Source organism: Lepisma saccharinum, chromosome 16 (assembly GCF_977018435.1).
Source record: "Lepisma saccharinum chromosome 16, izLepSacc3.1, whole genome shotgun sequence".
Classification (NCBI taxonomy): Eukaryota; Metazoa; Arthropoda; class Insecta; order Zygentoma; family Lepismatidae; genus Lepisma; species Lepisma saccharinum.
This window is the reverse complement of record NC_139244.1, coordinates 64,506,343-64,530,891: the sequence shown is the minus strand read 5'-3', so window position 1 is coordinate 64,530,891 and position 24,549 is coordinate 64,506,343. Positions and strand designations below refer to the sequence as shown.

The 24,549-nt window shown below is 37.5% G+C and overlaps 2 protein-coding genes across 2 annotated transcripts in view; one reads left to right on the top strand and one right to left on the bottom strand.

Moving 5' to 3' along the window:
• The window catches only part of LOC146000120 (organic cation transporter-like protein), an 83,824-nt gene that overhangs the window by 55,764 nt on the left and 3,511 nt on the right, over positions 1 to 24,549 (bottom strand). The window contains exons 2-3 of the mRNA XM_083137468.1: positions 15,534 to 15,872; positions 4,443 to 4,616 (exon numbers count right to left, since the gene is read on the bottom strand). Of these exons, the coding sequence (XP_082993594.1) occupies positions 4,443 to 4,616; positions 15,534 to 15,782 (423 nt within the window). The 5' untranslated portion in view covers positions 15,783 to 15,872. The remainder of the gene's footprint in view (positions 1 to 4,442; positions 4,617 to 15,533; positions 15,873 to 24,549) is intronic.
• LOC146000611 (uncharacterized) lies at positions 20,955 to 21,632 on the top strand. Its single transcript, XM_083138367.1, has one exon. It carries the CDS (start codon positions 20,955 to 20,957, stop codon positions 21,630 to 21,632), a length of 678 nt encoding a protein of 225 aa, XP_082994493.1.

Sequence of the window (24,549 nt, the reverse complement as noted above, 5' to 3'; positions counted from 1 at the left end):
ATTTTAAGGCTCGACTGGACCTTTCGCTGACACCAGGGCAGCTTTTTAAAATTTTCCTCTACTTTTGAAAAATTGCTATGATATTCCAAAATCTAAAAAAATTACATTTTAAGCACACTAGAGAAATGGGACATGAAGTAGAATGGGATTTAGCTAGGTGGATAGGGAAAGAGAAGAGAGAACTAGTGAGAAAATGGAAGGAGGCCAAAGAAATAGAGAAGAAAGGAGAAACATAATAAACTGGGATCGAGGACATAAGATAAACAAGGAATGGAAGAGAGTGTTAGAGAAAGTTGAAAGGACGATGAAAAGGAAGGAGGAAAGAAGAAGAATGAACAAGGAAGAAAGATAAGAGAAGAAGACCAGGGGAGGAGGAATCCATGCACATCCAAAAAGGCAAGGGGAGGGGGATGATAAACAGGTAGTTCCAGACTCTTGCTAATCTTGACCTGTCAATCACCTGTCTCATGTACATTCCTTTAGAGAAATCGTCCAAGATAAGGACTGTAAACATGATGTGTTTTGTGTGTATAGACACCCTGCTATGTGTATTTCATCATTTTAGTTTAGTTCTTCTTCTGAGGAAGACCCTGATAGAGGGTGGAAACGTTACATGTAAAGTCGCTACTGAAAATTCTGTCTACTGTTCTTAGCAGATCAATGGGTGTTTGAAACATATACTGTTTTTAGTAGATGAACTGTACTGCTAATGTTTTCTACTGTTTTTAGTAGCCCAACTGTTTCTACTGTTATCAGTAGATGAACTGTACTGCTAATCAGGCACGTATCCAGAAATTCCTTTCGGGGGGGCTAAACAATTTTTTTAAAGAGGTATAGATATAACCTCGCAAGGTTTAAGGTCGATGGTGGCGATCCAGTTCCAAAACGGGAGGGGGGGGGCAACAAAAGTTTACTTTCTCTTGGTAGACAAAGGTTAGCATTAAAAAGCCATACTGCGGGGCCAAAAATGGGGAGCAACTGTCTCCTAAATCTGCCACTGTTTAAGCTACTGTTTTTCTTATTTTTTCAGAACATGATATCGGGACATTTTTTATCACTCGACTCCTCTGTTGCAATGTACGAACGTTGTGTTTGTGCCAAAACGATCTCAGTATGTGCATGGGTGTCCGTTTCACGAAGCTGTTATGCAATGGACAATCCATTCGAATGTGTTCTGCCAGGTTTGGATATGATCCTTTATGGTGTTGTCGCTTGCATTCGAAACGTAACCTTAACAAAAATCCTAATTTTCCATCCTGGTGACTTGGATCTTCAAGATTTAGGAAGAATTCAGACCGAAGGCACACACACGTCGTTTGCAATGACCCATTCAACAGAAACTTTTCACACCGTAGCGGCTTGTAGCTTCGGTGTAAAACTTCCCTCAGTAGGTCAATCTCATTGTCACCTTGAAACAGCAGCTCGTGTTGACCATGGAAGAAAAATATATCTTCAACCGGTGGGAATGTCCCTTAGTTTTGTTCTATCTCCTTTTTCTGTGCTTGTTAATTAAACAGGTGGGGTGTAAGGGGTGCTCCTTCCATGTAGTGCACCCAATAGTCAACCTCACTTCCACGTAGTACACCCTGGACTGCAAACTAACGAGCCTCTGGCAACTGGCCCCAAGGTCAGTATAATTTTGTTTGTGTTGTCCTGTGTTTTGTCCTTATTTGTGCTGAGTGCTCCTTTACAGCCTCAGCTTTTAACGAAAGTCAGAATATTTTATGAATTTAGTTATGCAACGTTAGAGTTGTTATGTGTAACGATAAGGGGCTGGACCCCGTATAATGTGACGGGTGCAAAATAGCCTTATTGCTGACACACCCAAAATTTTTATTTCAAAATATGTTAAAAAAAATTAACAGGCAACATCTTACGGTTAGGCATACACAAGAGATGTGCTATGCAGGAATTTTAGCTGAAAATGCAGGCTTCACCAGGCATACTGTTACATTGCTCTACAGCGACAGCAAAAGATCAAGCGCAGCCAAGGGTCACTCGGTAGCTCACTTGGTAGAACAAAGAATGGCACGGTATATGCCAGAGACCCTGGTTTTGGGGTCATGGTCGAGCTTGCTTTTTCCGCTAAAATTTCCACATATGCAATTTCTTCTTGCTTTCTCTTCTCGACATTCATAAAATTTTCGGCCTTCATGGCTGCCCCTTTGTGGTAGTTAGTGTTTGAGTGTGTTTCCAAAACAGTTGACATAAAAGTGCTTTTTAATCCACGAAACTCTCGGACTGCATACACGAAACTGGATCCGGTCACTAATAAATCATCACTCAAAACTTAGATTTTCAGTCGATCTGTGCAGCTTATTCCTTTTTTTAAAAAAAGAAAAAAATTATGCTCCAATGCCCATTACTGCTGAAATATTCACTTTACAGACCTTTGATCTCTTCGACTCATGACCCAAAACTAGCACTACACTGAGGCTCCACTGTCGGCAATGTCTTCAGCTTTGGGCCCGAACTGGTACTAGTAGTAGACTTCAGCACTTCCCAGGAAAATGTGTCACTAGTCCTCCCCCCACCCCCCGAATCTCTACATCTTATAGACTGTCAATGGGCACTGACTGATCACTAATCGACTGTCACACTTACTCCTGAAGTCTTATTGAATGATTCTGTTGTACAGACCAACCGTGAAACTGAATCCACGTATTTATATCCATATTATATTCTGGAATGTTCCGCACATAAAATGTTTTGTTAATACTGCCAGTAGTTCGACACCACCTCCTAATCAAGAACGTTCCCTCTCGAGCTTTTCAGAGAATGAGTAATGCAACGAATCGCCCGACTCATGGCACTACCTTCAACAGTGTTTTGTTGTGCAACTTCCAAATGCTGACAAATCTTTAAATAATGCTCACGTTCGTTGTGACAAGACCGAAAGAGCAAGAACAGTTTACATACAATATCATCAATAACAGGGTTATCCCTCAGGGTACTAGAACATTCTCCGCCTTTCCTCGATAATTATATTTCTCCTCAAATTATAATCACAATATTTTATTTCACATACACAAGCCAAAAACCTCATTTTATCTAGTGTAAACCGAAAAATTTCAGAGGGGGCTCGAGCCCCCTGAGCCCCCCTCTGGATATGTGCCTGCTGCTAATGTTTTCTAGTGTTTTTGGTAGTCCAACTGTTTCCTCTATCTTAAGTAGTTGAACTGTACTCTTAACTTTTTCAGTAATATAATTGTACAACTAACATATTTTATTGTGTTCAGTATATTGCTCTATGAAAACAGTACTCTTGTCAGTAATGAACATTTTCTTATCTATACAACTAAAAATACAATGGAAAAATCGTATAAACAACTAAAATAATTGTGCGATAAAGCATGTGGAACTTCCTACTTCGGAATGCATTCACGCAACAAAGAAATCAAATAAAGTGAACACGTTTTGAAGTGTGTAGCTTCATTGTGGTTAACGCATTTGTAGAAAACTGAAAAACATACTTATACATAAGTTGACATATTGTAATTCCTATATTCACATGAAAACAGCAAAAAATTAGTTTAAATGAAGACCCTCAATGCTTGAAAAATCCAAACAAGCAAACACTGTGACTATGTTGATCAAAAAATGGATCCTTTCTGCAATTGCATTACACAGATATAATAATAACCATGGAAATTCCATGCTGATAAAAAATCAACTGATATGGTAAATGTATTCAAATTAATTGCTAGCTGCTTTATGGTTGAGTTATTTCTTAAGAGAGAATTGTAATAAGTTATACATTAAGATATATCACCCTTCAGTAGTATTCATTAGAAAAACAGTAGGAATCCAGTTCGTGTACTGTTTTTCCAATTCACTTCAAAATCACTGAAAATATGTCAAGAATTAATTTGTCTATTCTTGGAGTCAATAAATGATTTTATAATATATTGTTGCAAGTATTATGCATTATTATTCACATTAACTTTTCAGTGCAGTAGCCCTACTGCACAGTACAGTAGCAGTACAGTAGATCTACAATAGGATTTCAGTACATTTCACAGTACACAGTAGAAGACATTTGAAAACAGTAGAATTTGTCTAAATGAAAACAGTAGAAATTTCCAGCAGGGTGTGTTTTTAATTCTTAATAAACTGCCTTTGGTCAGCAACATTAGTGTATTTTATATGGAAACAAGGCTTAATTATGTTACTAAATTTACTTTACACCTCCCCATGAAAACTCATTATATTCCCCAAATAGAACTGTCTCCACAAATCCCTGTCTACTGATAATTGATTGAACTTTTCATTTTAATTTACCTTGTTTTAACCTGGAAATAAGTATTTCTGTCAAACATTAATTTGTGCTATAGCACAGTAGTCCATATTAATGAGCCATCATTGGATACATCTACCTAATATTAGCAAGCATGCAAAACATACAAACAAGGGCTATGGCAGTAAAGTTGAAATATATTTACCTGTGAAATCACAGAGAGCTTAGAAGTTCTAGGGCTGTATTCAAAATTAATACAAGGTTGTAGACTGATATTTTTCTCTGGCTCTAGAGTTATATTATCAAAGCCAGTCTCTATCAGCTTTGAGTAGTTCATATCTCTGATATGGCATCTGTCTCTTTTCCAACTTCCACTCAACTTGAAAAAATAAATATAAAAAAAATTCAAGACCAAGTTTTAAAAAATGCAGAAGCATTCCATTTTTAAATCAAGCAGGTGAGGTTCAATTCTACCATGACCATCCAGATTTTACTGAAATAATCTATTTGATACGAGTGTACAGACGTAGCTCAAAAACTGATGTTTTCCTCTTGTATTATGAGATAAAAAAGTAGTTACAATCCTGCAAAGAAGTGAGGAGAAGTGTATGTTTTGGAAATGAAATTATGCCATGAAGAAATGAAACAAGATAAAGATTTGTAGTCTATTTTATTTGAAAAGCCACAATACTACTTCATGTGTATAACAAAAAATGAATTTTAGGATTGATGTGAAAAACTGGAAACAATTAAAAAGAAAGGTGAAATTTTGTAATTTTTTGATTTCCAAAAATTTCCCAGAAATAACGAAAAATTATCTTGCACTGAAAATACTCTAGAATTTGACAAAGGTTAGTGTATTTCCATGATCATTGCAATTATTGTTCTTTTAACAATAACTTGGTTACATTATTGAGATTAAAATAGAGATATCTGAAAAAATTCAATTTTTAAAAAAAATATGTAGAAAAAAATCACACATCATTACCCATAAGAACTGTGGAATCAAAGTGGGCAATATGTTTGTTGTTCTTTTATAATGTAAAAAAAAAAGAATTAAAGTGCTCCCTTGTGTTATTCACCATGCCACGAAGGTGTAGGGGAGGGATGGCAACAGGGGTGGGCATGGGTGGGCAAGCACCCACCCAAAAAATTCCTGTGCCTACCTGATTGCCCATCCAATCAAATTAATTAAATATATACAATTATGGAAATGTAAATAGTTCTGTAAGTATAGGCTGGTCCTCACTCCATGCATATTTTACTTGTAAATATTGTAGATACTTGAAAGTTCACAAGTTTAATTCCATAACAAGCTTTGTTGACATTTGGCGAAACTTTTGTTTAATAAGTAAGTTTAGGAAGATTAGATCAAATATCTTGTTAAATAAAATTAATTTAAGATTTTCTTTTTAGTTCCTTAATTTTGTCATTCGAAAGGTAAAGGCACTATCAGAACTCTTTTTTAAGATGTAATCTAATGAACACTGCTATGATTAGAAGCAATCAACAGGCTTAGGTGGCCACGGTGGCTCAGTCGGTAACGCGTCTGACTACCATGCTATAGGTCCCGGGTTCGATCCCCGGCCGGTTCAAATCCGGGAACTTTTCTAACGATGGAAGCGGCCCCGGCGCCCACCCAGCGTTGAATAACATGGGTACCTGGGGGAAACCCTGGGGGGTAAAGGCGGTCAGGGGCGTGATGCTGATCACATCACCTCCACTGACGACCAGATCAAGAAAGTGTGGGGCGTTACCCCCACATCCCCTATACGCCTTCATGGCATGGTGCTAAGCACAGGGGAACACTTTACTTTACTTTTTACAACAGGCTTAGTAAGTTTTATGGGATATTCACAATTATGGGGTAGGTATATGGACAAGAGTTAATTAGCTTTGAAATCAGCTATATATTGAAGAAAAAATATCCATCTGTCATGACTTGGGCTAAAGGTTATAGACTAACTGAAATTGTGCATAGATGGGAGTGAGTTCTTGATGTTGTCAGCACCGGAGCTCCACATAAATCTTGGCCTGGGTATCATCAAAGTAATAAGCAATAAACAAATAAAAAAAACATCATCTTTGCCTTAATCGCAATAATGAGTATGAATGATGATGATTAAGTGATGAAGGGACACTCACATAAACACCCAAGCTCAGACTGGGATTCGAACCAAGGACCCCTGGCATTATAACATACTTCGATAACCACTCCGTGCGTAATATGATGTGTCACTTTCTTTATTCTATCAGTTTTTTTTTTACATAACTGCAGTGTGGTATTTAAGAAATCTCCAGTGGGGGGAAGTTCTACTGACTGTCTAGGGACAGCATGAGATAATGACTTTATGCCATATAACATTTCCCCCCATGGATCAAATTTATCATGCAGAGGGAGACACAAGTACCTAGAGAGGGGAAAACCCCCACCCCCTACAAATACCACCCTGCATAACCGTCATCTTCAAATAATGCAATGTTTCTAAAATTACAATTTTTAATTTGTTCCAATTAATAATGAGTAATCACAATCACTACCATACTGAGGTGACCAAATTTTAATGCAACAGTTGTGTAGGTTTGGAAATAATCTATAGAATTACTGAACTGATATTATTAGTGGCTAGCGCTATTTGCAAGTTCTCTTCCAAGATGTAAATTTCCGCTATCAGATCTGCAGTTCTTATGATTAACTTGCATGAATATCAAAAATGATGAAGGAATGGGTGGAAAGGAATCTTGACTAGAGGGTGTCAGAGATCTATAATAAGGCAGCCAAATTAATGAAAAAAAAAAATAATCAGAATATTAATCCAGGCGTAATTTTGTTTGTTGTTTTTTTTATTTTCTATACAGGTCCACAAGCTCAAATAGGCTAATTGTCACTAGATCTTGATTTTAAGCTGTAGTCCTAACAAGTGTGCATTGGCTTCCACTGGGGTTTGAACACAGGACCCCTTAATTATAAGACGAGAGCGTTATGCAATCGGAGAGACGATATACAGATAGAATTCCATCAACCATATTTTATCATAGCATAAGATGCGTGCATTGAAGAGGTAAATTACACTATTATTATGATTGGCCCATGGTCGTCTGCAGCAATTTTTCCAGGAAGGAGCAAGCATGGTAATTTTTTCCAAGGGGAGACAAATGGGACATATTCCCCCCAATAATAGTGCTGCCCCCTAGAAAAAAAACACTTATTAAAATTGAAGCTATCATGTTCCTGCAGGACCCTTCCAATAATTAACATAAATTACTCTGAATGAAATGAAATATATGTGTGCAATGTATAAGTTTATGGTAAGTCCCATTTTCCAGGGGGGCATGCCCCCTTGCACCCCCTCCTTCCGGACACCCATGGTTGGCCTGAGATTTAAACTACTTCTTTCTCGTATGGACAAAAATATTTGAGATTTAGATAAAACCACGTCATTGTTCACTGAGTTATCTGTTTTGCTAAAAGATGAAGCATTATGGAGTTCAAATCACTACCTCAACTTTCAAAGTGCTACAAACTATTGATACTCTATTTATGGAAACTAATCAAAACTGATTTGACTCATTGTTATATTTGAAGTCGATTATCTGCTAGTTTTGGCCAATGGTGACGGTGAGGTTGAATGGTAATTAGATGAACGTCATGAAGGGTCGAACACAAACACGCAAGGAGACACAATACACCAAGAGGTAACTGCGGTTACAGGCGCCAGAGAGTAATTTGCCTACAAGAACACATTTTCCAGGGTGTGCTATTCAGGGGGGAGGTTGACATTTGAGTGTGTTTGAAAAGGTCACAGCCCAAATGATCTGTAAAAAGGATACTATGATTAGGTTTGATGAATTCCTTGTGTCCAAATCACTTTCTACACAAGGTAAGTGGGAAATCTGGAGAGAGAGAGAGAGAGAGAGAGAGAGAGAGGAGGGGGGATACGTGTTAGTCAAACCCACCTAATGCCTTACGTTTGCACTGCCCACCCTAATTTAACAGCTTCAGCCCACCTGGTCGAAAAATTCTGGCACCACCCCTATGTAAAGGCAGTCAGGGGTGTGATGCTGATCACATCACCCCCCTCATGACCGGATCAAGAGAGTGTGGGGCATTACCCCCACACCCCCTATACGCCTTCATGGCGTGGTGCTAAGTACATGGGAGCACTTTACTTTTTTACCATGGGCTATCTGATAGTGAAATATACAGACTGTAACAAATGGAACAAGCAATACACACCCAGCTGAAAAATTTCCCATTTGGTTCCAATAGGCAATATGAGATTTTAGACACCCTATCGGAACCGATTGGTTAATCGGAATTGATCGGCCAATTTGATCAATTGTAAAGAATTGGTTTCTATTGGAAAATATTTTATTGTTTTCAATATATTGCTTGTGAAAAATTCTTATCTATACAACTCCAAATGCAATGGAGAAATCATATAAAAAACTAAAATAAATCTCTGGTAAAGCATGTGGAATTTGTAACTTACAAGAACTTTCACATACAATTTTTTTTTCAAATATATGAACACGATTTTAACTTTGTAGCTTCATTGTGTTTAATACACTTATAGAAAATCGAAAGACATGCTGCTTCAATCATAAATTGATGTGTTGTTCTTCCTTTATACATGTGAAAACAACACCAAATTAGGTTAAACAAAGAATCTGACCCACAACACTTGAAAAAGTGATAGACAAACAAAACACTTTGTAGATTGACTTATTTGATCAAAAGATTGCTCATTTTTTCCAATTGCATTACATACACATAAGAATAACCATGAGAATTTCATATTGCAAAAAACAAGAAGTAATATGTACATTTATTTCAACTACTAGCTGCTTTAAGGTTGAGTTGGTACTTAAGAAAGAGTTCTTCTTATCTATTTATTAAGATAAATCTGACTTCAGTAGAATGCATTAGAATTCAGAAGAAATTCAGTTCAAGTGTGCTGTTTTTCCAATAAACTTCTAAATCACAGGAAATGTGGTGTCAAGAATTAAACTACCTATGCTTTGAGACAATAAATGAATGTATAACATATTGATTCTAAATACAGTATGTAACATTCTTATTCGTACACACGGATTTTTAAACAAAATACTTTAATATCTGAAAGGAAATACATTCTTTTGAAATTGTTTCTTTACAATTCAATAACTAATATCATTAGGAACATAAAATCTTACTCAAATTCTGTATAACCAATGGCAATAATAAATTAAATGAAACTGAAAGAGAAACATGCCATTATTTGTACAACTTTTCTATTCGTACACTTAATAATATAAAAGAAAAAAGTATATTCAGAGCAAATTGACTGACAGTTCTAATACTTTGATGCATATCCTTTGTCTTTAATTACTGCTTGACACGTGTTCTTCATAGAATTAACCAGTTTCCAACATGTTTCAGAGCTTATTTTATTCCACTCGGTTTGCACAACAGTTTTCAACTCTTGTTTGGACTTGACGCCTGCTTTATGGACTCGCCTCTTCAAAATTGCCCATAAATGCTCAATGGGATTTAAGTCTGGACTTTGAGCTGGTGTTTGTAGTAGTTTGGGCACATTCCATATTAGCCAATTCATGTTAACACGAGCCTTATGCTTACTGTCATTGTCTTATTGAAATCTGTAGATAGGCGGCATGTCCATTTTTTTGGCACTCTGCCTTACATTGTTCTTCAATATGTCCAAATAGACATATGCATCCATGATACCATCAATAAACTGGATGGTACCAACACCTTTGGATGACATACAGCCCCAAATCATTAATGACCCACCACCGTGTTTAACTGTTGGAACTGTGTTAATGTGATCACTGTCTTTATTTGATTTTCTCCAGACCCTATTTATCCCATCTGACCCGCATATATTAATCTTGGACTCGTCTGACCATATGACACTATCCCAAAATTCCTGGTCCTTGCGGATGTGCTCTTTCACGAATGAAAGTCTATTCCTGCGATTCACCTTATTTACATACGGCCTCTTTTGTGGTATTCTACCATAATTACGATGTTTCCACATGGCACATCGGACAGTTTGATCGGACATCATCTTGCCAGCAACATTTTCAACTAACGGTCGTAACTGAGGAACACTTAGTCGGGGGTTTTCTCGCACTCTTTTCAAAATTAAGCGTTCATCACGTTTATTCAACCGTCTCTCTTTTGGTTTTCTCAGCACATTTGTGTTGAACCTTCCTCTCTAAATTTGTTTACTATGTATTTAACTGTGGAGTGTGATTTATTGACTGTTTGTCCAATTTTTCTTAACGAATAACCTCTAAGGGCCAAATTTATAATAACATCCTTCAGATCGGAACTAAGTTCCTTCACCTTGCCCATTTCGAACACGCTGATAGATAGACGATAGGCCTACAACAATACCTACGCCAGCATTCCGCTTTACGGGGATCTCGCCTGCATGTTCAAACTTGTTACGAAGTTGCAAACTGCACGAACTGGCGCTGTATGCGAGGAAGATTGAAACTCTTGCCTGTACGAATAACAATGTTGCATGAAACAGCGTGTTTTCCTCTTTTCACACAAATTATATGCTCTGTTTATACACTTTGAACACATTAACATTAATTTCCAGGTACACATGGAAATGATTATATTTACTAGTAGATATGACATTTTTTGCTCGGAAATTCTATGTGTACGAATAACAATGTTACATACTGTATATACAATCTTACAATTGGATACAATTTACCAATTGGAAGTTGTCTTGATTTTTCAATTGGTTTCAGTTGAGATTCCGATTGAAACCAATACAATCCGATACCTAGATTAGGCATCCGATAGAATCCATTTCTTTCCAATTGAAACCAATTCAATCCAATTGAAATTTCAATGAGACCAATAGAAAATTCCAGCTGAGCATCCATGAATCCAAGATGTTCACGCATATTATACTCTCTCTCTCTCTCTCTTTCTCTCTCTCTCTCTCTCTCTCTCTCTCTCTCTCTCTCTCTCTCTCTATCTATCTCTCTCTCTCATACACACACTTTGCAATGAGAACCTCAGACAGATTTTGGTTACTCATGAAGATGACAGCTGGCAACAACACCTGCAACAGGTCGGTGCCTGTCCAGACATGACTCAACTTGCACAAATAACTTAGGAATGCTTAATATCTGCCATCTTGCTGTGTAGGTTGTGAAATGTGGTAGAGCAGTTCTGGAGTGATTTATGGTTTTATGTCAATTGGCGTTGCATCAATGGAGTATAGTAGCAAAAGAGTTAAGTGTGCAGATTATGAGACAAGGCACAACAGAAATGTATTTAAGACAAGTGAAGAATATGTCACAAGCATTGGTGGTTTGGTTCAATCTCTGCAAACACGTTTTGGTTCAAACTCTTATCGACAGATGAAGTTAGCAGGAACTGTTATACTCCATATAGGACAATGGTGCAGCAAAAGTAGAAAAGCGAAGAAGATGCAGACGATAGCTACAAATCTTGATTTCTTTTCATTCCTTTGTGGTATAATTTTGAAGAAAAGCATGTTGTCATATTATTTCCAAAATGCCTGTAACTTTGTTATATCATACAGAGGGAAACATATTTCAGCTATAATATATGTCTGTATACCCTATCACACAGATTGATTCTTGGGGGAAATTTCATGGTGTCAATGGACATCCTGCCTGACTTGAGACAGAATGGGCCACCAGTAAAATTCCCCAAGTATATTAAAAATATATAAAGAAGAAAGGGAATAACTATACCTATGATCATCCAATTGCAAAATAAGGGACTATGTTAAATACAAACTAGTAAATTTTGTATTATATTAAAATCCATTAATGCCTAAATTATGTTCTTCTTATTCATGTGTTTCCTTTTCACCTGAAACTACTTACAAGAACATAACAAAATGAAAAGATATTTCTTGTAGCAAAAATTTTCAAGAATACCATCGTTGAGAAAGGATGCTCAGTGATATACATGTAATTGTCATATTTAGTACGTAGAATTATTACAATTTCAGTTTTTGAACTTCTTTTTAATCAGAAAGTACACAAAGTATTCAAATGTTTTGAAAAAAAATATCTTTTCTGTTTCTCATTTATTTCTTTTAGCCCAAGACATTAATCTACACTGCACTAGGACTTGCTACAATGTCTATGTGGTTTTGCATTACAACCCAACTTTGAACATTTTTTTTTTTTTGCTTGCTGTGGAAAGTAATTACATGATGTACTCAAACTTTAGTCTTACATCTTGAATGACTATCCATTTGGAGATATCCAGGTTGGATTCTAGAAGAATTTGATAGCATTACAGTCTAAGGTTTTTCTATTACAGGATGTTCTCGGTGTCTTCAAATATGGTTCATACCAGATTTTACCCTTATTGTTATGGAGGGTTGAGTAATTGCAAGGAGAGTTTTGTGGACGAATGTTACATGACCCTGTTGGAGTTCCCTTGTTACTGACAGCAACAACTGCCAATTGGACCTCTCTTTCCATTGTGCAATGGAGATTGTGAAGTTCCTTTGACATGGATTTACCTCTCCTGTGGAGAAAGCAAACTCAGAACCAAACTTTGAATCTCAAGAGATCCAAGTACAGCATTTTCTTGAGTTCACTGTTAGCTGAACCTTCTTCCTCATCAGTCAAACTATCAACTTCAGGTGGATACATAAAAACTTCAATATTGTGGAAATAATCATCAGTTCCAGTCCCCTGAAATCCAGAACCCTTTAACTGATAATTCATCAAGGGTTGGAGCACAAATCTTCTTGCTTGACATGATGGCACAAAATTTAATATTCTTACTTTTTTAACATATTGTGATTGTCCTGTGCAGGTCTCTTTACAACCTTGCACTTTTAACCTTTCTCAATGGGTTTTTTACACCCCTTTTTAACCCTTAGGTAAGGATTTCAGATAAGGGGATATTTTGGCAACATTGTATACACAAAGCATTGTTATTTCAACTTCAATTCTTCATAACAATTTAAGTAGAGTATTTGTAGTGCCTATAACATTACAGTGGTAAAACTAGTGGATGCCAAGTCAGGAAGAAAATATTTTCTGTAACTATTCCACACATAGTCCTCATTTGAGAACACTATATTTTACAATATGTAAAAGAAAAATAATAAGTTGCATTTGCAATCACAATTCACTCAAATTTCAGACTGTTCTCCCCCTGGTTTACAAATTAATTGGTTTACAACAAAAAAGAGAGGTTGGGGATTAATTTTGTAAAAAGCCTTACAATCAGGATCAGGAAACACTGCTAGAAGGTATTCATTTATCATTTGACAGCAGTGGCACCAATTTTGCAAAGAACATTGGGTGGGCTGAACACGAAGATTTTTTTTTTTTTTTTTTAATTTTATGCAATGATGTATGTCATAAATAGTCTGTGGATTAACCATAAAATACTTTTTTTGTCATTGGTCAGAAAATTTAGGCTTATATTTTTAAAAACCATTTTAGGCCATTTCTGAGATGAATGCATGGGGAAGTGACTGTTTTGCCTATTTTAGTAACAAGTACCTATTTCAAATATAACTGCTTTTTGAGTGCCTATTCCAGCAGAATGATGAAAAGTCTCTAAATGTTTATAACTTTTAGATTCTATTTGGAACTTTCGGTGTTTTTTGCCTGCTTATTTGAGAGGCTTTAATGCCTATTTATACTCGTCCTGGTTATAAGCCCTTTCCTCAACTTACGTTTCTAATAACGATGTGTAGTGTAAATAATACAGGACATTGAAAGGTATCATATTGGAGATGTAACATTTTTTTATGAAATATTTTGATACCACACAGTCGGTAATTAAGTTGTGAGAATTCTTGAAGTGAAACATTTTGATTTTTTAAGTCCAGGAATTTTTTTTCTAAAACAAAATAAAATAAGAAGCAAATTATTGGGTGTGCTACAGCACCATCCCATACAGCACACCAAGTTGTAGACATATTTCCGAAATATTGCAATCTTTCATTTAAGTTTCTGTCAATAGTTTCACATTGACATTGCAGTAAGCAATTTTGTTTCTGAAACATTGCAAGAAGAATAGTGTGATTTGAGTGGTAAGTTGATTACTAGCATTACCAAAGAGAAATTGGTAATACTGTCATGAGTCTGTTTAATTGCAACAACAACATGTATGTGTTATATTTATTCATGATCCGTGTACAGCATGTCTGGCACCAACACTAGCAATATGAAAGTTTTATAACTAAACAACAAACAGGTTTATTGACATGCGGTTTTTTTTAAAAGACAGAGAAACTCAACAAGTTTTATTGGCAATGGCAATGGCAATGGCAACAATGCAAGTCCGTTGAACACGATAATCCGCCTCAGCATCCTAACCAAGATTGATAGTGACAATGAATTTCTTCGTTGTATGGTGTTCTCCGATGAGTGCACATTTCACGTATCTGGTGGAGTGAACCAACATAACTGTCACATCTGGGGGGGCCGAGAATCCACACGTCTTGAGAGAAGTTGAATGAGACAGTCAGAAAATCAATGTCTGAAATCAATGTCTGGTGTGGTCTCACAGTGCAAGAGGTCATCGGTCCATTCTTTTTATTGAATGAACAATCAATGGAGATGTTTGTTTATTTAGACATGCTTGATAATTTTGCCTTACCTGAAATACCGGAAGGATACATGTTCCAACAAGATGCTCCCCCCATTGTGCCACACACGTGAGGGATCGCTTAAATGAAGTCCTCGAAGGTCGTTGGGTCGTATGTGATGGTCCCATTGCATGGCCTCCTAGATCCGCTGATCTTACCCCTTTGGACTTTTTTCATTGGGGCCACATAAAGGACAATGTGTACAGAACCCCAGTACTGGATGTGGATGATTTACGTAAGATGATTGTCAGTGCTTGTGACACAGTCACCCTGCAGATGCTGGAAAACAACTGGCAGGAGATAGAATTTCATTTGGACGTCTGTCACGCAACACGTGGTGCACACGTGGAGATCCACTGATTACCATAAAAACTTGGTTAGTTTCTCTGTCTTTTTTTAAAAAACCTGTTTGTTGCTTAGTTATACAACTTTCTTATTGGTAGTGTTGGTGCCGGTGTATATTAAATCTGTGTTGTGTAGCCCATATAAGTTGGCGACACTGATTGAAAGTTGTAGTTAATTTATATTTTAAAATTTTCTTATTACACTTTTGTGTAATTGCAATAATGGGGATGAATGGAGAATAGATGAAACTGATAAGGAACACTCATATCCAGACCAGATCTCGAGTCTGTAACTTCTGATAGATAGAATGAGTTGATACTTACGGAAGGCATAACTGGGTGACTTATGTTAATCCACTTTTGCACTGGTAAGTTCATTAATTCTGGAGGTCTTACACACCAAAAATCTGTTGCTGGAGTTCTGAAAATGGAAACTAACATATGCCATGCTGCAGGAATTTTAACCATGGAGACAAAAAGGAACACTATTAATTGCCATCTTCCAAAGTCTCCAGCCAAATCAGAAAACTTCAAATTTGATGAAATGGAATTCCCAGCAGTATTTTGTCCCATGGGCAGTTGTACTTTTTGTTTATCCAGAGACCCAACGAGATAGAAACATGGAACTAACCCAACATCCAATGCCTGGTGTTTATAACCAACCTAGAAATAAATGCACATACAATAATATTATTGGAGATAATTCCAAAAAATATGTATCTTTAAAAATATGTTATCTTCCAAAAGGATGTTGAGAACTTATAAATATAAGCATCTGGAAATATGGCTGTAATGTGGCATGGATTGTTCCATCAAGTTTTCTTTGCAGAAGGGAAGGGGGGGGGGGGATTTCTCTTTAAAAGTCAATCAAATCACTGGTGATATATCAGTTAATCACAAAACGTCAGTAAACTAGTATTATTATTATGAAAATATTTAATCTTGTTAAATGTTCTATTTTTATCATTCAGACATTTTTTAAAACTAAAAAGTGATATTACAATATTTATTAAAATAATATTAACAATTAAGTGAGATGCAGTTTGTGGCTGATTATGTTGAATGTCAAATTGACAAAATTTCATAGTCTATAAAATTATGTTAATATAGTTGCATTGTTTTTCTTATTTTAACTTGAGGAACACTGGTGAAGCAATTCAGAGCCTTCCCCTGCCCACATTGGAATGAGGGTATATGTAAAATATGTGGAGTGAAAAGAAAGCTAGCTGTGTCACTAAATGAGACTTAGAAATTTAAAAATTCCCCCAAAATAAATATAAACAAAAAAACAATTAATATTCTCTACTTTTTTTAACTTGAAGTTATAAACAATTTCATTTATTTGTTAGTAGCTATACACTGTTGAACTTGGAGAGTAATGTAACATAAGTAACATATTTCCAAGTACGTTTCGGTACTTGCATTACAAATACATTCAAAATTTAAAAGAATAATTGTACTTCTCTATTTTGCTTCAGATCTGCTATTAGCGATCAAGAGACCATATGTGAACTATATATCAACGAGACTATTATATTTTGAAAAGTGAAAATATAGACAACTTCCATTTCTCATAAATATTCTGCATCTAAGAAACATGATTATTACTATTCTGTAACTAATACATATATGTATAAATATACAGTGCGTCCATTTCGATCTTCAGCCGAGAGATCGGGAGAAGCGTGGCGTGCGGCGATGGCGGAGATGCCGACATTTGCGGCCTGTAATGCCCGGTTATTTTTATGGACATATGCAGACATTTATATAAATATTGCAAAACGAGCACTAACCTGTATTGTAATTTATCATCTGTAATTCATCCAAGTTCTGCCCTTATATACACAAAAAATACGCTTTAGAAACGATGTTAAGAGCCACAGATAATAAAACATTTTAATCATTGTTTTGACCAGTAACGTCCTGCTTAAGTTTATATCCTTGAAAGAGTTTTGTGCCGATGGGGATCGTTTGGAGGTTTCGAATGTGCAACACTGTATCAAGATTACGCTGTAGACGAAACCGTTAAAAGTCAATGGTGTTCGTGAGCTTCCTTGCAATCCGAAATCTCCGAGCTCGAGTTTTTTGTTCGCGACAGAGCTGTGGATATAGTGGCGAGCAGATGTAAACCAAGAGCGTGTTAATTTCGTACTGTGCGCAAGAGTGTTATTCTTGGTTACTTGCCGTTACTTGTTTGTGTTATTGCAGTGTGTATGTGTGTTGTGTCAGTGAGAGGATTGGAATGCCAGCCGCAAGGTTCACGTTACGAGGAGGGCTGATAAGTTCTCGGCCCGACCCAGAAGGACTTAAGCTACAGGCACGAAAGTTTCAGGCTATTCAACGTCTTCTCCCCGAAAGTCTACACACTTGGCACTTAGTGGATATTAGTTTGAACAACTCTTATAACACAGGTTAGTGCTCGTTTTGCAATATTTATATAAATGTCTGTATATGTCCATAAAAATAAGCGGGCATTACAGGCCGCAAATGTTGGCATCTCCGTCAGCGCCGCCCGCCACGCTTCTCCCGATCTCTCGGCTGAAGATCGAAATGGACGCACGGTACATATACAGAAGGTTGTACGGGCTATATTCGAACGACCTCCAAGATGTATTGATCTCAGGAACATGCCACGCTTTGTGTTCTATAAGAGGAGGTGGTGTACTGTTTCTCGCTTCATCTCCTGATAAATTTTTGGGGGGGGGGGATTTTTGGTGGTATGGCTTGAGGCCTTGCCCATATGAATGCACACATATTGAGTATCCTCTCCATACAAATGAGGGGGGTAAATTGGATGACTGAAAGTAGGCAGCACTCACCTTCACATTTCTGTCCACATACGTATCGACAACTTCCCCGCATAACTGAATCCTCTGACAACTATGAAGCCCCTTGGAAAAGTGTCCCAGCAATAGGGAACAAAGTTGTGACCCGTTATGATGTTACGGCACATATTCAACCGAATATGACCACAGCTAGTGAGGTAAATGTAAGCTTCGTCCATTGTGAGCATAGTACTCTACTTGGTCCCCCTCCCCCTTCTCCATGTGTCTTTTATAGGTTTTCTGCAGTTGAACCTAGGAATTACTACCTCCACACCCCTTTAATCTACTCTTGGAGCAATATAGTAAGGTCACAACTGCAAGACTCGCAATATTACTGGACAAGAAGACTTCAACACCTTATTAAATATCTCAAAAATATTGCATAGAGAACTAAGTTCATTTGCAATTTTAAATCATTCAAAATTATGCATCATACAAGAGTACGAATTTATGTTCTCTTAAAAAACATATAAATTAACATTTCCTGCAGTGTAATCTGTAAACAGTTCTCATCGTTAGGCTTTAGGTCTATTAAGGCATTCTTTAACTCAGCAGCTGTCATGGATAAAGGGTGGAGAAAAATCTCTCTAAGTGGTGACAGGATGAGTTACAGGGGGAAGTAGTGCAGAAATCTCATTGCCAGCTGCGTGGATCTTCTTGGTCAGGTCACATTCCAAACTCCAGTCCAAATCTACTTTCCTGATTTTCTTCAGGTTTTAAGAGGTTTCCTCGCGTGTCTTCCTGTGCAAAGAGTCCTCCGGTTTTGTGCTCACTGAGTTGAATTTCCATTTCAGGAAGAGCCCTTTGCATTTGGAGGCAAAATCTCTATTGTCTGCATAATCTGCTCCTCTCCTTCTCCATATCTTCGGCACATCTACTGTATCAGCCACTTTCCATTCTTCAATGTAGATCATCTCCATCTTACTTTCCTCTCTGCTCTCATCATGACCAAATTTCCATACATGTAGAGGTGGTTCTGATGCTGTGGCCAAGATGGCGTAACCTTCTTCCCTGGAGCAATGCGGTATCTCTGTGCATGGTTCTTCTGCGGCTGATGATATTAATCCTTTCAAATCTTCCACCGACGCCATCTCCAATGCTAGTTGGTCAGCTTCCTGCATGTTTTGCAACATTGACATTCACTTAATCTTGAAATATCACTCAAAATACCAGAGATTTAGCTTCAATCAACTGAGCATGGACATTTACAGGCTTCCATGCAACGAGTTTCAACAATCGCAACCCAGACCAAGCTTTCAACAATTGAAAAGTGGAGGAGATAAATGTATTGTTATGTCAGGCATATTTTAATGCAAACTTGCATCACATCTATGAACTGGGAGAATTACTAAATCATTGGATATATGGCTTCAACCATAGTAGGGACACGAAGAATCAAAATTTACAATATGATTATTTTAGTGCTAGTGTTACTCATAGTTACATTTTATTCAAGAAATGCTATGTTTGGATGTTTCCACATGAATATTGTCTATTTCGGTATAGGATCTCTGCAAAGTAGAGATAATTCAACCAAAGAAAGAAACTGTATGTATTCTTTTCTGTGGTTGTGATATTGAGATATGAGCTTCCTATGTTGCAGTCTACGAACTAGCAACTTCATAAGGGGAGGGTTTAACGGGTCCATCTTATGCTAATCACAAGTAGTACACATGTTACTGATGACAACATTTATCTAAATGTAAAATCGGTTTTTCCCCATGAAATTAAATAATAAAAAGTTGTTTTTTTCTTAAAGTAGAGGAGAAGGTCTATATATGGGCGAAGGTTTAAATATGGGTTTTGGAGTTATCAGCGCTCCAGGGTGCTGCAGCCTAGTGGAGGCTATGGGAACTGGTTATCTGTCAAGGATAAAGGTTGAGGTGACATTTCACAAGTGAAAGTGCTGGTTCGTTTCGGCCTTGGACGCTGTTATAGATTTCCGACCTCCAAAAACTTTTTGCAGGTATGTTTTAACTCAACGTTTTCTGAATTCTCATCTGCTTTGTATAGGTTATGATATTAGCGGTGCATAAAACAAATGTGGGCTTTTATAATGTCTTCATTTGTTTGTGAAAGATGTACCACAGAGTGTGAAAATAAATTGAAGAAGAAAATGGCGTGATGATCTAAATATGGGCTATGGCATAAGGTCTAAATATGGGCTATCAGCCGATATTTAGACCACATATTAGTAATACTTAAACAAAGAACTAATAAATGTTTATTTTTGCTTTAGAATGCCCAGCACAAAGCCATGCTACGAAAGGAAGGGAAAACGAAAGATATGGAATCAAGATGATATGGCGAGTGCCATAGCAGACGTAAGATCGAAAAAATGAGTTGTGATAAAGCGGCCGTTCTTCATAAAGTTCCTCGTTTTACGTTGCAAAGACTTAGCAAGAATAATTCATTGACGCCGGCTGAAGCATCAAAAATAAAGTTAGGAAGAAAGACAATCTTAGGGGAAGGACTGGAGAATTTGCTTGTGTCATATTTGCTTTTCACGGAACAAAGCTTTTTTGGTTTTACAATTGGCGATCTGAAGAATGCCTATCAAGAACAACATACCTAAAAGAACAACATACCCCATCCTTTCCGGTCAGCTGAGGCAGGAAGAACATGGGCAGATCTCTTTCTTCGTCGTCACAGCGATGTCTTGTCTATGCGAAAACCGAGTGGCACCTCATTTTCCAGAGCTCCAGGGTTTAACAAAGAAAACATCCAGAATTTTTTTCAACTTCTTGATGAAGCTTACGAAAGGTTCAAATTCCTTCCCGACAGAATTTTTAATGTCGACGAGACAGGTCTCACGATAGTGCAAAGTAAAGTACCTTACGTCATCGGAAGGAGAGGATAGAGGGAAATCGCTGCACTCACATCAGCAGAAAGGGGGCTACAGTCACAAATCAGTGTTTGCATGAGTGCTAGTGGAGTTTTCGTCCCCCCAACAATCGTGTTTCCAAGGAAGAACATGTCCGAACAGCTCATGCGAGGTGCTCCACCGGGATCTATTGGTATCGCAAATCCATCTTGGTGGATTCAAGCCAACATTTTTACGAAATGGCTTAACTATTTCATCGAAAAAGTGGTCCCTACAGCAAACTCCCCCGTGCTCCTTATCTTGGATGGACACTACACCCATGTTAGGAATATGGAAGTCATTGACATTGCCAGAGCTAACCACATAACCATAATTTCTCTGCCTCCGCACTCAACGCACAAGCTTCAACCGCTAGATAAAACTTTCATGGGATCCTTGAAGGTGTTCTATAGCGAGGAAGTGCGGATGTGGATACGTCACAATCAGAAACCTGTCACTCCCTACGACATGATGGAGCTTTTTGGAAAAGCTTATTTCAAGGTCCAAACCGGTGAAGTTGCAGTAAATGGATTTAGAACAACAGGAATCTATATGAATAAAAATATCTTCTCCGAGGTGGAAGCTCAAAAGGAATCTGACAAGACGTGCTCATCAGCTGAGATGTCACCCGACACAATCCCTGGACCAAGTGGATCAACCCAGCGAGGTCGAACACTGCCAGAAGGCTCGCTAGATTCTGTGCCACATTGCATGCAGGATGAGACCAATCATTAAGGAATGTCAAGAGATCTCATTAGCCCATTCGATATCTCGCCTGTTCCATCAATCACAAAGAAAGCGAGTAATCGAGGTCCGAAGGCTGCTCTTTCTGCATCGATGGGGAGGTCGGCAAGTAAACTACGGAAGGGAAAGAGGAACTTGGATTTTGGAGAAGGGAAACGAAAGTCATTGGTAGAAGACCAAGAAAAGAAGAAAACAAAAGGAATCCTCTGCAAACAGGGTTCATCAAAACTTGCAGCACGAAAGACGAAACTCAAGGAAGATGCGAAGAGCAGCGATTCAGATGAATATGAAGAAGAGGCCGTCACTAGGATGCAGTTGATTGAAAGTGGCGAAAGTGATATTGAAGTTCATTTCGGAGAAATACAGCCACAAGATCATTATGCCGAGTGCATGTTTTGCAGTGAAAAATTTTCTGAAGACCGTCCTAATGAATTGTGGGTGATGTGTCAATCCTGTTCTTTGTGGGCACACAACGAGTGTGGAGGGGCGGACACAGATCTGTATATTTGTGATTTCTGCAAATTATAGACTGACACTGTCATCTACATAAAACATTTTCCATCTTGCTACATGAAAAATGAATATATTTCATTGTTTACTTTTGATCTTTTATGTTATTTCAATTGTTCGTCCATGTTGAGATCACATTTTCAACAAATAATTGGATATTTTTCTTAATTTCGATTTTTTTCCATTCTGCGTGATTTTCAAAACAAGAGATTATTCATAAATGTGAATTTTATAATGTTTTAGTCATAAAAGACTGTTTCTTTACATTTTAATAGCTTTTTTGTGATATTGCCAATGGTAGCCCATATTTAGACCACCATTTTGAAATACATCATTTTACCATTTTCTGGAAATTCCTTTTTTTTAAAAAAAAATGGAGACCTTTTATACTTTTAGCATGCTATTACATTTAAGTATATATTTCGTAGATATGTATTTTAAAGGAAGGTGCTTGATATATTAAATTTTTTCCTCCGAAAATGACAAAATAAAAAGGGGGGGCCTATATTTAGACCTTTTCCTCTAATATTTGGGCCTTCCCGAAGGCGCAGTGGTATAATTGTTGCCTTGTAATCAAGGGGTCCCGGGTTCGATACTCGGTGGAGGCACATGGCACAGTGGTTCGGATCCCACTTTAAACTGTAGGTCCAGCCCCGATGAGCCTTACTGTGCATAGAGTGGACTTAAAACGCCAACTCAACTCAACTCAACTCAAAGTAATATTTAGCACACCATAGTTGTTTTGGCATTGGTGCAACGCAGGTGCGTAACACTCGTGGGGGGCTCCGGGGCAAACTATTCAAGTGGGGCCCCAGTTACTGCTATTATAGTGGCTGGATCTACGAATACAAAAAATGCGTAATTTTAGCAAAAGGGGCGTAAGCAAATATAAATATATTTATTATGATTAAAGATGTGTTTTTTTATGCTAGAGACAAATACTACAAAATATCTAATAATATAAATACTATGAAATACTTCATTATTCATTAACAAATTAAGATTAATGATTAATTACAATGCTTACATTATAGATTTGAAAAAAGCATCGATTACTTTGTTAAATTTGATTTTTTTAGCTCTATCATTTTCAGTTGAAAGTAAAGCCAGACCACTAAGACTTTCCTGACTCATAGTACTGCGTAAATAGGTTTCTATAATTTTAAATTTAGAAAATTATCCCTCTACCTTTGCTACTGTGAGAGGATACAGCAATAAAAATGAGACCCCTAGATCCTGAAACACTGGGTTCTCCAATGCGTTATGTGAGTTGCCTAACTGTACGGCGTTATGTTCCTATTGACGCTGATCGGGCAAGCTGAGAATTGGACGCTTCGAAAATGAACCAAAACCCAAAAAAACACGCCAAAGTCGCTCAAAAATTAAGGTCATGCTCAATGTTTTCTTTGATTATCGTGGTGTTGTGCACTCAGAATTCCTTCCAGCGGCACAAACTGTGAATAAAGAGTTTTATGTGACCGTTGTGAGGCGTCTGCGTGAATATGTTCGCCGCAAAAGACCAGAGTTATGGAAAAACAATTCTTGGATTTTGCACCACGATAATGCCTCGTCGCACACGTCGACTCTTGTTCGCGAGTTTTTGGCCAACAACTCAACACATGTCATCGCCCAAGCCCCATATTCTCCAGATATGGCTCCGTGTGATTTATTTCTCTTTCCGCGACTCAAGTTACCACTTCGGGGAAGGCTTTTTGAAACAATTGAATCCATTTGAGGAAATTCAGCAGAAGGAACTCAGGGCGATAACGTCTTCTGCGTTTGAAAAGTGTTTGAAGACCGGGTTAAGCTTTGGCATATGTGTGTTGCATCTGATGGGGCCTATTTTGAAGGCAACAAAATAATGATTAACCACGTATTTTGTGTTTTATTCACAAATTCCGGGTACTTTTGTACGTAGTAGTATAACGCATTGGAGAAGCCAGTATTTCAGGATTTAGGTGTCCAATTTTTATTTCAGGTTAAAATTATTACCATGAAATAATTTTATTTTATTATATGTATGTCATTTTGCCATGTATATTGTGTCACTAAATAACCAATGTATAAGATAAATTAAATGGCGGGGGAACCGTTAAATTCATGCAACTGGCGTCCTGGTATATTTTAAGGCACCAGGTCACTAAGCGCTTACCTTGGAATGTATGCGCATGGAGGCGGTCTTACTTAGGGGCTTCGCCCATTTTACTAGTTCAGTGATGCTTACGTATAGAGGCGTGCGGGATCCCGAAAAGTCGGGACCGGGATCGGGAAAAAAAATTCCCGTCCCGATCCCGACTTCGGAAAATGATCCCGAGAAGTCGGGAAAAACAGAATGGCCATTTTTAAAAGTAGTTAATTTTCGACGTTTTCTGCATTGTAAATTTCTGGAACTTATCAC